The sequence below is a fragment of the Penaeus chinensis genome, chromosome 32 (assembly GCF_019202785.1).
Source record: "Penaeus chinensis breed Huanghai No. 1 chromosome 32, ASM1920278v2, whole genome shotgun sequence".
NCBI classification, from domain to species: Eukaryota; Metazoa; Arthropoda; class Malacostraca; order Decapoda; family Penaeidae; genus Penaeus; species Penaeus chinensis.
Window position 1 is genome coordinate 26,125,886 of NC_061850.1, and position 15,000 is coordinate 26,140,885.

The window sequence follows — 15,000 nt, forward strand, 5'->3', positions numbered from 1 at the left end:
AGTAGTAGTAGTAGTAGTAGTAGAAGACAACAACCTCATCACCTCCAGCTTTTACAAAACCGCAGCTCACAGCAGGACATCCATTTCAGGGTTGTGTGAGGTGGTGGTACAGAATGAGCCAGCAGCAGCACCTGTGGCGGAGTTCCCGTGCCTTGCTGACTCGGACTCTCCTCCCCCACACATTCAGGATGAGCCACCACCCCACTCCCTCGAGATCGCATCGGGTAAGTTTGTTTGATGTTTGTGTGTGCGGGAAAGGGTTGTGAATTCAAGCATAGACATAAGTAATGAAAGGCAAATACTGATTTTTTTTTTTTCTTTCTTTTCTTTTCTTTTCTTTTTCTTTTTTTAATGCAATCAAACAGTAGAGTCTCAATTAACACTAATAAAATCTCAGATCCTGAATACAGTCTCTCAGCATTAAGTCATAAGTTCCACAAACACCTCACATGCATTCACACACATAAGATGAATAACACCTTGATTATTACCCCCTTAGACATGGACTTTGTGGGCCATCGTCAGCGCTCGTACACAGACCAGCGGCTGGAGATCATGCGCAAGGAGAAGAAAAATGCTTCAAAGATCAAGAGGATTACGTGGAAGCACAACCCAGCACAGATTAACGGTGTGTTTTCTTCCCTTCAGCGGGAGAGATTGTTGTTCTTTTTGATTATTGCCATTGATATTGTTAATCACGTTTTTATTTGTTCTGTCATAGTTTTTCCTGTTATTATTTTATAAACCTTACAATTATCTGTCAAGCCTTTCTCTTCTGCCACTTCCGTCTTCCCTTCCCTCTCCCTAATTTATCCACTCTCTCCTCACAGAGAATGAGCTGAATGAGCTCTTCTCCCGCAAGGCTGTGATAAGCAACGTAGACCAAACTGACATCTCGCGGCCCCACCAGCCCCCCCCAATCTCCCTCCTCACACGTCTGGTTCAGCAGTACCCCGAGGGCATCAAGAACCCCTTCATCGAGTACGCCAAGTATGATGGCACGGTGAGTCCTTTGAGGGAGGGTGAAGAGGATTGTCTGTGATGAAGGAGTTAGGGTGTTTGCAGATATTTTTCCTGACATTTGAGCATCATATGAATGCTTGGGAGATTGGAGAGGGTAAGATCAGGGCTAGATTCAGGTGAGGTGGGCTGGGGGGGGGAGAGAATGAATGGCATAAAATTAGAGAAGTAAATAGATTAATTATTCACAACTTGGATCAGTGGAACAAATCTCTGGGGATGACCCCCCCTCCCCCTCCCCTACCTGGGAAATCTAAATATGGGTATGATGCTTTGGAATGTTAGATAAAGTAAGTGTAAGTAATGGTTGATTCTTATAACATGGAAGTGTACAATTGAGATGTCTCTTAAAACTGTTTATCATTTATATACTCCTTTTAGAAGAGTGATTACTCCATCCCTTTTTATCCATCCAGTGAACATCATGCAGAACAATGTCCCATTTGTTTTTCATTTCCGTTCTTATCCCCAAACAGACTCACACTAACGTACAGGCACGGCGTATCAGTGTCTACCTGCTCCTGGGGGACAACACTGCGCCCAGCTACCCAATGGTTGTGTCCGTTGTCAACTGCCACCAGGCGCGAGTCTCGGATCTCATCGGCCTCATCTGCTGGCTCTATACCAAAGAAAACAGGGAGCCTCCCTTAAGGTTAGGATGGATTCAGGTGGATTGTTGGTGGTTGTGCTGGTGCTTTATCTCCGTTGTGCTAACTTGCCCTGAACAAGATTCTCTTTGTAAACGCATTGTATTGAAGTATTTTCATGATTCTTCGTATTTCTGTTTTTCTTCAAATTTTGGTTTTGAAAAATATTGTCACAAGATATGTCAAATATGTATAATCATATGTATCTTTTATGAATGCTGAAATATATTCTGTTTTTCTGGGTGATGATTGTATATTCCTTTTTTTTTATAAATGATGTCTTGACCTAAAAAAAAATTGTATAACAGTTCTCATGATTGACAGAAAAGCATACACTCCAAACATTGCAGTTTATTGTTGACACTCAGCACAGCCTCAGTACCCCAACAAAAGATAAGATTAAGTCTCCTCCCCCCCTATGAAAGCTATGTCAACCCCACACAACACAATATTTTCTTTTTGCTTCTTTTATATAATAGAGACAGTCTAGCAACCCACAGCACCTTTCTCCTGTACAGTCTTTCATCCCTAGATTTTATCCACATTGCAGAGGTTCAGTGGAGAACTATGCACTCCACATTGCTGAGGAGGATGGCCAGGTGGACTGGGACTTCCAGGCCCTTAACAACAGAGATGTCATTGAAAAGTTTGGTTTCAATATCCTGGCTCTAGTCGAGAAGAAGAATGTCCCGGAGGCATCCAAGGACATTGTAGTCACACTGTGAGTTAGAGAGTTTTCAACTGTTTTATCTTTTTTTCTTTTTTTCTTTTTTTCTTTCTTTCTTTCTTTCTTTTCTTCTTTCTTTCTTTCTTTCTTTCTTTCTTTCTTTCTTTCTTTGGCTGCTGTAACTGTTCTTGAATTTATTTGGAAACAATCTGAAATTTATCATGTAGTGCTATGATATACCTGTATATGCAGATGATTTACTTGCAGAGGCTCCAAATTCATTTTTACCTGTAAATACTGTGGGACTTCCCTTTAGTTGCTATCATATTTACTTTTAAGTTAACCCAATGCCGATGGGCATGGCGAGTACCTGTATGCCTTGCCCACTATGAGTTTACCTGTTTAATTGTTTTACACATAGATGGCTACACTTGTACTAAGTCACCGATGAGCCAATTACGAGTACTGCCGGTCTCGCCCGTTTACCCTTTTCTTTGATTTACGAAAATATTTTACGTTATCTTATTTTGCTGTTGCTAATGTCTATAACATTATAGTAATTATAATGTTTATAATAAAAATAACACCAAAGATATTCATAGCACTAGTAAAAATACATTATTCCCACCAATTCAAGCATAGATATTCATAGCACTAGTAAAAAATACATTTTTCCCACCAATTCAAGGAAAGATGAAATTAGGTAAGGCTTAGCACTAGCAGAGCAATCTGTGTGCAGAGACATTTCACAAAAAATATAAAAAATGAGCACAGCATTTTCCCCATTTTTTCATTAATTTTCCCTGGTGGCATTGGGTTAATACACATATTTGCTAATTGAGAGTCTACAGTATAAATGCTTTGTGTGAGTAAATATGTAGATAATGGAACTGGTTATGTTTATGTTAATTAGTTAAGCAGTCAGAGAGTGTGGACATTTGCAAGACTCATTATAGCATGGTCAGTCCATTGTATGTGTTTAATTGTCTGCACACCATAGTACAAAGAATACAAATCGTAATATTTGAGAAAGTCAAATGAAACCAGCACACTAAAAAGCAATATCTTATTGCATATGTTTTTCATATCAACAGTGTGCATCATTATCAATTTACTAATTTTTTTTTTTTTCCACATTCTTTTACAGAAATGTAGCAGGTGGTGCATTTAGCAAAATAACTGTAGAAAATTTGGATATCACTCTCAAAGAAATTCTCAGTAGAACCATCACAAAGCGGAAGGACATGGGAAGGATAATAGGTAAGACTTGTATCATGTGGAAAAGGACATTCACTGATTCCCTGGTTCTAGTATCACAATCCATTGTCTGTTATATGAAAGGCTCACATGAATGCACATATCTGGGAGATGATATAGTATGCTGCAAGATTGGTATCCACTTTCTTATGCTTATATGTTTTCTGTCTGTGACACAGATGCTGGGCTCGATTACCACTTGGAGAGAGAGAATGAGCCAGGTATTGCATTGGATGCTGAGAAAACGCTGGCTGACGTTAATTGCACGGAATTTGCAGTAGTGAGAGATAACAGTAAGTAGCCTTTCTTTTGATGTTGTCTCAAAGTAGGTTTAACAGTTACCATATATATATACTATTATATACATATATATATTTTTTTTATACGAAATTGCTGTTTGGTATTTTGATAAGAAGGAAAGTATTGGAGGATTGTTATTGTACCTTTTTTCCTCCTTGCATAGGTAAGAGGATTGACTTGCCATTAGATCCAAGCAACATGTCAACAGTCGAAGCTACCTTATATCGTTCCTACAAAGTCACATGGCTGCTGAAGTTGGGAAAATGTGAAGCATGTCTTGGTATGTGCTACTTTTTGTATTTGTTCTAGAATCTTTAACATTCGATTTCATCTTCAAACTTTATTATTACTACAGTTAGCCCTTATCTCTAAATGCATTATTGAAATGTAAATTGTCTGAAACCGATGGAAAATGAAAAGTATATACTGTTGAATACCTATACCTGGAAATATGTTCAATGGTAAACTCATTGTATATGTAACTACAGATAGGAATATTCCCATCCTCTCTCACCCTTTTGGGAAATGGACAGCATCATTGTTTCCTCAGCCATCACATTTGTAACAATGAGATTTTATCTGCATACAAATTTACTGTAATTAAGATATGTACTGATTTTCAATTATTTTCAAATAATGTATTTGAATACTTTTTGTGACAAACATTTTTGACATAGCTAGGCCAATTTTAATAATGAACCCTATTCATTGTGACAAATGCAGAAAAGTTATGAATGAAAATGAATATTTTCACAATACTAGAGATGTATTTAACCAGTTTCAAACATCCAGGTAAATCCATCTCTTGTATTGTTAGATATTCATGTTCATTCATACCTTTTCCCAAAGAGTTTTATTGTCATTTTGTTTGTTAGTACCAATGACAGGAATATTTAATGAATATAGTAAGTTATATTTCTTCTTCATCTCTTCTCCTAATTTTCCATGAGACACCTTGACATGTTCTTTTGGATGGTTTCAGGCATATCAGGAGACAAGTTTGAAATCCATCCCCTGCAACAGAAGATGGGAGGAGCTTTCCTGCCCTTGCGTACACCCCATGCTGTCACATACAACATGGAGCTAGTCGTTGACTGCAGCCGGAAAGCAGAGAAGAAAGGCAAGTCGTGTGCTTGGAGGGGAGCTGCATTCATTTGTCATCTCTTCAGTAGTATTTGATTGACCTTTATCGATGTCACATGAGCATCCTCAGAGGTTGTCATAGCTTTTTCTGGTTTGTAACTTGGGAGATGACAGAGGATTGATTGTTACACTCCAGATTACCTGTTGGAGTTTAAAAAAAAGAAAAATAAAGAGAAGAAAAAAAGTGAGAAGCAGAATATTATTATTGTTAGTATTATTATTAGTAGTAGTAGTAGTAGTAGTAGTATTAGTAGTATTATTACTACTATTACTGTTACTGTTGTTATTGTTAATTTTATATCTTTATAATTATATTATCATTATTGTGGTTACTATTGTTTTTTTATTGTTTTTTTTTATCATTATCAAGAAAATTATCATCATTGGTATTTTCTTTATTAATATAATAATTATTATTGTTGTTATTGCAAGTAGTAGTAGTAGTAGTATTGGTATTATTATTGTTATTATTATTATTATTATTATTATTATTATTATTATTATTATTATTATTATTATCATCATCATCATCATCATGATAATCATCATCATCATCACCAACATTATTAGTACCATTATTATTACAGCAATGATTGTAGGTATTACTGTGAGGTTATTATTATTATGTTGTGTTACAGGAAAGATGGAAATCCAGGTAACTTGTCAAGGTGAGAATCGCTTCAAGGACTACCTGTTTGAATGCGAAGCCAAAATCGGGCAGGAAATTCTAGACAAGTGCAAACACATTTTTGACCTTCGAACAAGCACAGCACGCAAGGAGTTCTGGCGGGAGAAGAAACCTTTTCGCAGACACAACAGTTTGTCAATGCGCCACAGGCCTAGGACAGCAAATCATGCAAATGAAGTGTAGCCGTTTCCTTTATTTCTTTTTTCACTGGTTTGTGCTGTCAGAGTGCTCATGTACGTGCATGTGTGCGCAAAGACAAGGACTCAAGTGATAAGGTGTGATATTGTTGACTTCTAGGATGTTGCTGTTAGTTGTCTGGAGGTGTGAAAGTCTGAAGGACAAATGGACTGTGTCAAGAAGTGTATAGAAATATGGTACATATTTGATTAAGGAATGGTACCCCTTCCTGCAGTGTTAAAGATAGTGGCTTGCATCTTCTAGGAAGATGAAAGATGCTCTTGTTTACATGGAATGTAAGTATTGTTATACCTGTTTGCCATTCTAATGCGTAATTACACTTTATGCAGGTTATGGTAATGCACACAGGAGCAGTGTTGAATTTCCAACAAACTGGGACAGACTAGTTATGTGACGTAACAGAACAGATCTGTTTCTTGAATGTAGAGCTGTTGCAGACATGAAGCATTGTTGATTGTTCCCTTTTTTTATTATGATATTGATGTAATTGATGAAAATCATTACAGTGGTTGGACTTGGATTTCTCAAAAGCCTGCATGTGCTAATAAGTGTTGGTAAAAGGATGTCTTGGAAAGCAGTGGGTAATTTTTGTATTAAGTCAGTAGTAAAGAAAAGAGTTAGAGTTTGTAATCATAAGACATAATGTGAAGCAAAAAATAATATTTTGGAAATGATGTACACTTGAAAAAAATCCTCTTAAAATCACTATTACTATAAGAATTTTGCATAAATGGAAGAAATTGCTGGAGGATGTGAAAGAGTAGAAATATCCTGTGAATGGTTGTGCAGTATAAAAGGTTTGAGATTTTGGAATGTAATTTTGACCTTAATGAAAGCAGAGTAGAACAAATAATGTGTATATAGGTTTGAATGGCTATACCAGTCCTATATATAATTGATTGACGTACTGTAATTCAAATTTTTCTCTTTTCTTTGTAATCAAGTTGACTGTTAGTTCTCTTAAAAGATTTTCTGTACATATGTGTGAGAAATAGTGGTCATTAGATGCTTTAATATTGATTTTAAAAACTATATGAGTAACTTGTCTGCCTACCATGAAGGTCACAGTGGAAGTTGGTGATGATTGTAGGATTTGAGTATTTCTTTGAAAGATCAGAGAATGTATGAGCAAATAGCCTTGTTCTTGATACTTAAGATGCATTAAGACTAATGCCCTTCCAAAATTTAAGATAAGGCTAAGCAATATCTATATATACTGTGGGTATATATATCGTCATTTTCATTTTGTGAAAATCTGTTCATCATGTTGTTTAGAATTTAAACCGATTCTTCCAAATCACTGATTAAGGTTGTACTGTAAGGTATCAGTCTAGGACTTGACACTAAATAATGGTGCCAAGAGTTGTAATTTTTTCTCCAGTTTAAAATCAACATAGCTAACTAATCTGCAGTTCTGTCCGCGGCCAGTATCCATAGATGTAAAAGGAATGATGATGAGAGCTGATACCATCATAGCCTCCAAGATTTTTGTTTTTGTGTGTATTTGGCCAAGTTCTCTCTCTCTCTCTCTCTCTCTCTCTCTCTCTCTCTCTCTCTCTCTCTCTCTCTCTCTCTCTCTCTCTCTCTCTCTCTCTCTCTCTCTCTCTCTCTTGTTGAAAGGGTGGTAGAACCTATCTGTTTAACTCCTTGTGGTATCTAGATGGAATATATAAGAAAGAACTTGTATGGGTAGTCAAGCACTTTCTGACAGCCTTTCTCTCACAGTCATCCACACTCAGTGCTTGAGGAACAAGGTAGTGTGTGTGTAGATGGCAGATGTAATAGCAATCCTTGATCATTGGGCATGGTCATGGTCCCCCATAATCACAAGCCAATATTTTTCTTTACCATTACCAACTTTTTATGAGGTAGAATATGTTGTCCTAACCCAAACATCGTGGATTTATGTTGTCCCCTGTAGTTTTTTTTTTTTTTTTTTTTTTTTTTTTTTGGATTTTGTTACATACGGATGGCTCCACATGTGCACAGCCAGCAAGGAATCTATCAGTAGGCCCTAATGACCAATCCTTATTTCCCCATTCCTTGAATTAGCGGGAAAATGTGTTTTCTGTTTAATACAATTGCTGTCGATACTGTTATTATTGTATTAATGTTATGATTATTAAATTGTTATTAATATCTTGGTAACATTTAAGACAATGAAATGATACAAAAGACCCTTTCCAAAACTCAAGGAAAAGGGTAAACAGGTGAGATAGGTAGGACCAATAACCAACTCCTTGGTGATTAACACTTGTAGAGCCATCTATATGTAAATGAAATAAATAAACTTGTATCACAGTTGGCAAAGCATGTATTCTTGCCATTTGTGTGGATTGGGTTAAAATCAGCATCTTGCTCACCAGGAGTTAACCTAATGACAGCAGATGGCATCTCCACTTGTCATAGTAAGAGTGGGCCTCAATTGCAGTTGACATGCTATGAAAATGAAGGTTGCTCTATCTTCTACTCACTGCATGGGCTTCATATTTTATAGCTCTGATGATGCATGCTTTTTTTTTTTTTTCCTTTTTTTTAGCTACAGTCTTCCAAAGTAGGCATAAACCACTTTTTTTTCTTTTTTTTTTTTTAACCTAATGGCAATGGGCATGATGTGTACATACGTGCTATGCCCACTGTGAGTACTTGTTTGATTGTTTTTACACATAGATGGCTACACTTGTACTAAGTCACCAATGAGCCAGCAACGAGTACTGCCTGTCTCGCCCATTTACCCTTTTCTTTGATTTACAAAATATTTTACATTATCATATTTTGCTGTTGCTGATGTTTATAACATTATAGTAATTATAATATTTTTAATAAAAATAACACCATACGTTTTTCCCACCAATTCAAATCACTTGAGGTCACAAGTTCTACTAATTGACTCCTTTGTGGCTAAGCACTAGCAGAGCCATCTATGGGCAGACATTTCACAAAAAATATAGAAAAGGAGCACAGCATTTCCCCCATTTTTTATTCATTTTTCCCGGCAGCATTGGGTTAATAGTAAAAACCTGCTTGTCCAGAGTCAAAGACGCAGAGGAGGGAGGAACATTATCCCTGACTTATACTGTAACAATAACCCAATTTGCCGGGATGGCATAACACATGCTATGTCCATTATGATTTTAGTTTATTCATTTTATTGACACATTAGTGGCTCCAGAAGTGCTTTGTCACCAAGTAGTCCACTATTAGTTCTATCTCACTTGCTTATCCTTTTCCTTGATTTTATTAAAGATTCATTTTAACTTTGTTTTGCTAATAGTGTTGTTAATAACTATGGTAAACATTTTGTCAATGATGATGGTAATATTATTATTATTATTATTATTATTATTATTATTAATATTGATATTAATATTATTGATATTATCCTGAAAAATCAAGGAATGGGAAAATCAGATGTGTATGCCACAAAATTCACAACAAAACTACAGAGGACAGTAGACTTCATGTGCCTGTTGCCAGTAGGTTAAACCCAGCATAGTAGCCAGTGTGCTCATTATTTTTCTGACACCATACATGGGGAGTGCAGAAGTGGTGAATGTGTTGTTTCAGAGGGAAGGAAGAAATGTCTGAAAGTGGCGAGGGTTTATGAAACACACACACTCACTCTCTTTCTTTCTTTCTCTCACCTTCTCCCCATTTCTCCCCTTCTCCCCTTCTCTCTCCCTCCCTCCCTTCTCTTTGTGTGTGTGTGTGTGCGTGCGTGCGTGTGCATGAGTGTGTGCATGTTGGTGTCTATCTGTCAGTATAACCTTTCTGTTTCCTAGATCAAGAGAGGGAATAGCATGGAAGAGGCAGCCAACAGAGCTGTTTAAAGCATTATATTGACATTTTTTCTTCTTTTTCTTGACTGAGTTCACACATTTGACTCTGTGATATTTCATTTAATTAAAACAAAAACAAAATGACACCAGTTAGTCAGGTTGTTTACAGTTGTATACAAGCTTGTTATGTTTCTGAGATGGGATTTGCTTTGAGGAGAGATTGAGGAGAGGGACTAGGTGGGAAATGAAATGTACTTTTAGTCTGTTTTCATTATCATTTTTTTTTTTTAGTAGTAATTATTATCATTATAATTCTAATAGTAGTGTTATTATTGCTATTACTATTTTATTATTACTATTACTATTGCTAATACTGTTATTACCATTATCATCATAATCAGGCTAAGTAAAAAAAAAAAAAAAAAAGAAAAAAGTGAGATTTAAAGAGGCAGCCCGTCAATTTTTTGTCATTTTTAATCAGTTTTTTGCAGCTGCATCCATGACATTTACTTTCATATTAATTATATCATTAATTATATATCTTCCCCTAGTTTCCCATAGTCCAGAGGAGTGGCAGCCAGTATTAGAAGGAATTAATGATACCAAATCCCTGTAGAAAAATAAGTTTGCTGTTTACCAGTATAATTTAATCTTTCTTTTACTATCATCATGAGTAACAGTGATAGTAGTAGTAGTAGTAGTAATACTAATATTTCTATAGCTAGTTATTGTTCATTTCCTTTTATTTTTATTTACGTGTTCTTCTTGGAAGCACACACAACAGCAAGGGGACTGACTTGTGCAGTGATGAAAGCCTTTATAATTTCTTGGGCTTAGATTTTAAAATTGAAGTTGATGGTTTCTCTCAATATGATTATTTGTGATTGTTGGCAGTCTCTTTTATTTCATTATTTTTACATTTTTTTTTTTATTCTCGTATGTGTATGTGATTGATTAGTTTTATTATATTTTAATTGATATGTGTGTGTATATGTATACATAAACACATACACACATTTTATTATTATTATTATTATTATTATTATTATTGTTATTATTATCATCATCATCATCAATCCTTTGACTACTTGCTCAAATAAATCTGACCATTAATCCAATGAAATGCAGCTCAAGTTGACAGAAACAAAAGCTCTTCTCTTTTGCAGTTTGTCTGTTTTTAAGTACTTTTAAGTCATTGTCACTGGTCACTGTTTTCTATGCTTGGCCAATTTGCTAGTCGTTCTCATTTCTCTCTTTCCCTTACCAATTTTGTTGTTGCTTAGTCAAGTTGTTGGATCTAGCCATGACAGCGAGTGAGGGGGAGAAATTCCTCCTCCGGTTTACCAACTCAGTCGGGGAGAGAAAGGTTTTTGTCTCTTGAGAGCGAGAGGGCGAGGGAGCAAGACGTAAGGAAAGTCTTCATTTTTCTTAACTTCTTCGTAATTGATCTGGTCATATTCTCCCCTCTCTCTCTCTCCCTCCCTCCCTCCCTCCCTCCCTCCCTCCCTCCCTCCCTCCCTCTCTCTCCCTCTCTCTCCTTCCCTCTCCCTCCCTCTCTCTCCCTCCCTCTCCCTCCCTCTCCCTCCCTCTCCCTCCCTCTCCCTCCCTCCCTCTCCCTCCCTGACTGACCCTCTCCCAAATTTATCTTTCTCTCCCTCTCTCCTATCAGTACTTTCTGTTCACATTTTCTTAACTCTGAAACCTTTGGGTCTATTAGATTTTTTTTTTTTTTTTTTTTTTTTTTTTTTTTTTTTTTTCCTCTCTCTCCAATAAAGAAATTGAGTAACCCCAAAATAGCTGATATTCACCTATGACAGTGAAGATTGTATGCATCATTAACCTTAATTTCCTTACATGAAAAAGTAAAGCATGTATATCTCAATCCATACCCACTCATAAACAGAAGTAAAAATCTATATATGTATTGCAGTGAAAGGTGTCATGATAAACAGGTAACGTTCTGCATCATTGTGATCGCATGTGAAGGTTACAATTTGCACTCAAAATTTTGAAATGTTATAGATATAAGATTGACCCTTTAGCAACCCTGTGTTTGTTATAAGTTCTTGCTCAACCTGTGTTTGCTTGTAATGGAGCACTTGAACAAACATGAAGAGAGAGAGAGCAGTATTTATTATATTAATTACTTTGTAATCCCTTAGTTTGTTTGCTGCAAAAGAATGGAGTCTCTTTTGTTCCAGTTGTGTTGGTGGTAATGTGTTTTTGAACAGTTTAATGATCAGACTGTTGTGTACTGTCGACCAGCTATGAATTTTTTTTTTACAATCAGAAGTCCTCTCAAAGAGTAATGTAGACAGTGGCATAAAGAAAAAGTATGTCACTACAGTTGTTACCTAGTCTTGTTATTTTTTGCCTTTGTTTTCTTTTCACTTCATCTTGAACAGAGCCACCTTTCTTATTGTGCAACAGTTTTTGTCTCCATGCCTTTTCCTCTTTCCCCTTCTCCCCCTCTCTTCCTCTCCTCTGTCTCTCTCCTCTCTTCTCTTTTCTCTTGTCTCTCTCCTCTCTCCCCCACACCCTCACCCTCACTCTTTCAGTCATATTTTATTATTCATCCTCATTCATTCATTTTCCATCTCTTCCTTCCTTCCTTCCTTCCTTCCTTCCTTTCTTGTTTTCTTTCTTTCTTGTTTTCTCTCTTCCTTTCTTGTTTTCTCTCTTTCTTGTTTTCTTTCTTTCTTTCTTTCTTGTTTTCTTTTCTTTTTCTCTCTTGTTTTCTTTCTTTCTTCCTTTTTTTTCTATTCTTATTTTCTTTCTTTCTCCCTTTCTTTTTTCTTTCTTGTTTTCTTTCTTCCTTCCTTCCTTTCTTGTTTTCTTTCTCTCTTGTTTTCATAAACATGTAGTAAATGTCCCTATTAATAAGTTGTAGCAGGCTCTGGTGAAGATTTGGTGGTTTGAGAACTTGTGTGGTTTTGTGTTCCTAGGGATGTTGTTTAATGTTAAAATGTCACTTCTTTCTTTTTCTTTTTTCATGTCTCAGCTCAATATTCATGTGGTATATGTGTATCTCTCAAAGATCTTTGTATATATATAAAAAAAATAATAATAATAATAAGATGAAAAAAAAAAATATCCCTCTTTTTTTCACTTTTTTACGTTTTTCTTTTTATAGATGTCTTGGATTCATTATTCAATGTTTCAACTGATCTTTGGTTATGTGGAAGTTTCAGTGGATTGTTCCCTGCAGTATTACTCTTTATAATGTTTAATACATGGTAATGTTCGTTTCCAGCTGAAGTTTAAAATTTACATCATTTCAAAATCTTTGATGATTACACAAGAAACTTGTTTGTTGTCATTGTGAATCTTCATCAATTTTTGAGGATGAAGGAACAAGAACTTTCTATGGGTTGTAGCATAAAAAATATGGTATAAAATTTTTATTTAAAGAAATAAATTGATAAAGAACAAAAGGTTTTTATCTTTGTGCATAACATATCCTAAAAGACCAAGGAAAACTTTTTGTTTTTATGGCAAATAAGAAATGGTTGGTATTCCAAAAATTGAATATTTCTGATCAGTTTAAAAAGCATTGGTTCCTGAATGATTTGGAGCATGAAAGTCGAATTATAATTTGAAAAGAATTCTTGTCTCATTCATTAGATACAGCTATGTATGATACCTATACCAGCCTAGAGTAAAGTCAGTTCATAGCTATAAAAGAATATTTCATATTAAATGCATTTTTGTGTTTTTGTCAAACAGATAATCAATGATATTAGATCAACCCCATTCACTTTCAAACTTGACTTGCCAATTTTTGCACCAGTCCTTCATGCACAGGACTCGGGCACTGCTGAAATGGGATAAGGAATAGTACATCAGGAATCTTTCTGATGAGATCAAAGGCCATTTCACAGAAAATGACCTTGAGCCTGCCTACCATTCCTGGAGAAAAAGAAAAAACTCATGGATGACTACAGTCTGCTCAGTGCATGGATGGATCATATCAGGTCATGATCATATAATTCATGAACGTTGGGCTTTTGAACAGCTATATCAGCAAGTGCCAGATCCATCCATCAGTGAAGAATCTTCTACCCTGAGGCAATCTGTGCTGACAGGTGGTAAAACAGCTAGCATATTCGTTATTCCAACTGAACTGCTACAGACAGGTAGTGAACCTATGACAGGAAGCTTGCATGCTGTCCTGGCTGCCATTTAGCAGTCCAGTCCATTACCATTCCCCCTGACCTGTTGAGGGGCATGGTCATCCCTCTCTGGAAGGGGAAAGGGGGTCAATGGGACTGCAGCAGCTACTCACAGCTGGCTATACCATGCATGGTTCTCATTTCTCATTCCTCTGGGACGGATCCATAACCACCTACTAAGGCACCAGAAACTGGATTAATTTGGATTTACTCCTGGTAAACACAATAGACCATATCCAAGAGTCATTGTGGAACACTCTTGTGAGTTTGGCTGTGTACATCATGCACCCTACATCAACCTCAAGAAGGCATTTGCCTCGATGCATCGCAAATCGCTATGGGAGGTCCCAAGACTTAAAGAATTCCGACAAGTATTATTGGACTAATAACATCTATAAAGTGGTACTGAAAGTGCTTTAAAGTGTGGTGGTGGCCTGTCATGCTTCTTCCCTGTTACTTCAGGAATGAAGCAAGGCTGGCAGCAACACTTGCATGGACTGGATAATGAGTCATTGTGGAGCAATGCTGGGCAATATCATGGTCTCTGATCTTGACTGCAAACAATGTTGCTATTTTATCCGAGGCCCTGGAATCTCTGGTGGTGGTTCGTGATGCATTTAGCAAGACCAAGATCTGAGATTTTAGGAGCCTGTTAGGAGAACCTGTTCAGTGGAGACATGCTCCTAGCGTTGGCATTAAAATCACAGAGAGCTTTGCATACCTTGGTAATGTAGTTCATGACTGGGCTGTGAGACCAGGCCTGGCAGCAGGAGCCATAAACTTAGTCATCAAGAGTATTTGGAGATCCTGGTAGATCTTGTGCAGAAGGACCAATCTACGTCTTCAAGACCTTGATACTGCCAGTTTTGCTTTATGAAAATGAAACCTGGACGCTATGTAGTACCTTGGAGTCGCATCTTGATGGCTTTTGTAACCAGTCCTTACGCCGGATCATGGGGTATGGTTGGCAGGACCATGTGTTCAACCGCCAACTTGGGCTACACAGGCACATAACTAATTTCCCTGAGGATGACCCTGGCCATCAGGTTGTCTCTTCCCGAGGCATCCCTGGGTAGGGAAGGCCCGTGGGATTTGGCAGACTGACCTGACCTGTCGTGAGGAGCTAGAG

The 15,000-nt window shown here is 36.8% G+C and overlaps 1 protein-coding gene across 1 annotated transcript in view; it reads left to right on the forward strand.

The window, feature by feature from the left end:
- Positions 1-7,951, forward strand: part of LOC125042637 (target of rapamycin complex 2 subunit MAPKAP1-like) — a 10,302-nt gene extending 2,351 nt beyond the window's left edge. Inside the window, exons 2-11 of the mRNA XM_047638409.1 lie at positions 90-224; positions 500-628; positions 831-1,003; positions 1,497-1,672; positions 2,218-2,388; positions 3,482-3,594; positions 3,771-3,884; positions 4,055-4,171; positions 4,874-5,011; positions 5,673-7,951. Coding sequence (XP_047494365.1) covers positions 90-224; positions 500-628; positions 831-1,003; positions 1,497-1,672; positions 2,218-2,388; positions 3,482-3,594; positions 3,771-3,884; positions 4,055-4,171; positions 4,874-5,011; positions 5,673-5,905 — 1,499 coding nt within the window. The 3' untranslated portion in view covers positions 5,906-7,951. The remainder of the gene's footprint in view (positions 1-89; positions 225-499; positions 629-830; positions 1,004-1,496; positions 1,673-2,217; positions 2,389-3,481; positions 3,595-3,770; positions 3,885-4,054; positions 4,172-4,873; positions 5,012-5,672) is intronic.
- Positions 7,952-15,000: the final 7,049 nt, after the last annotated feature.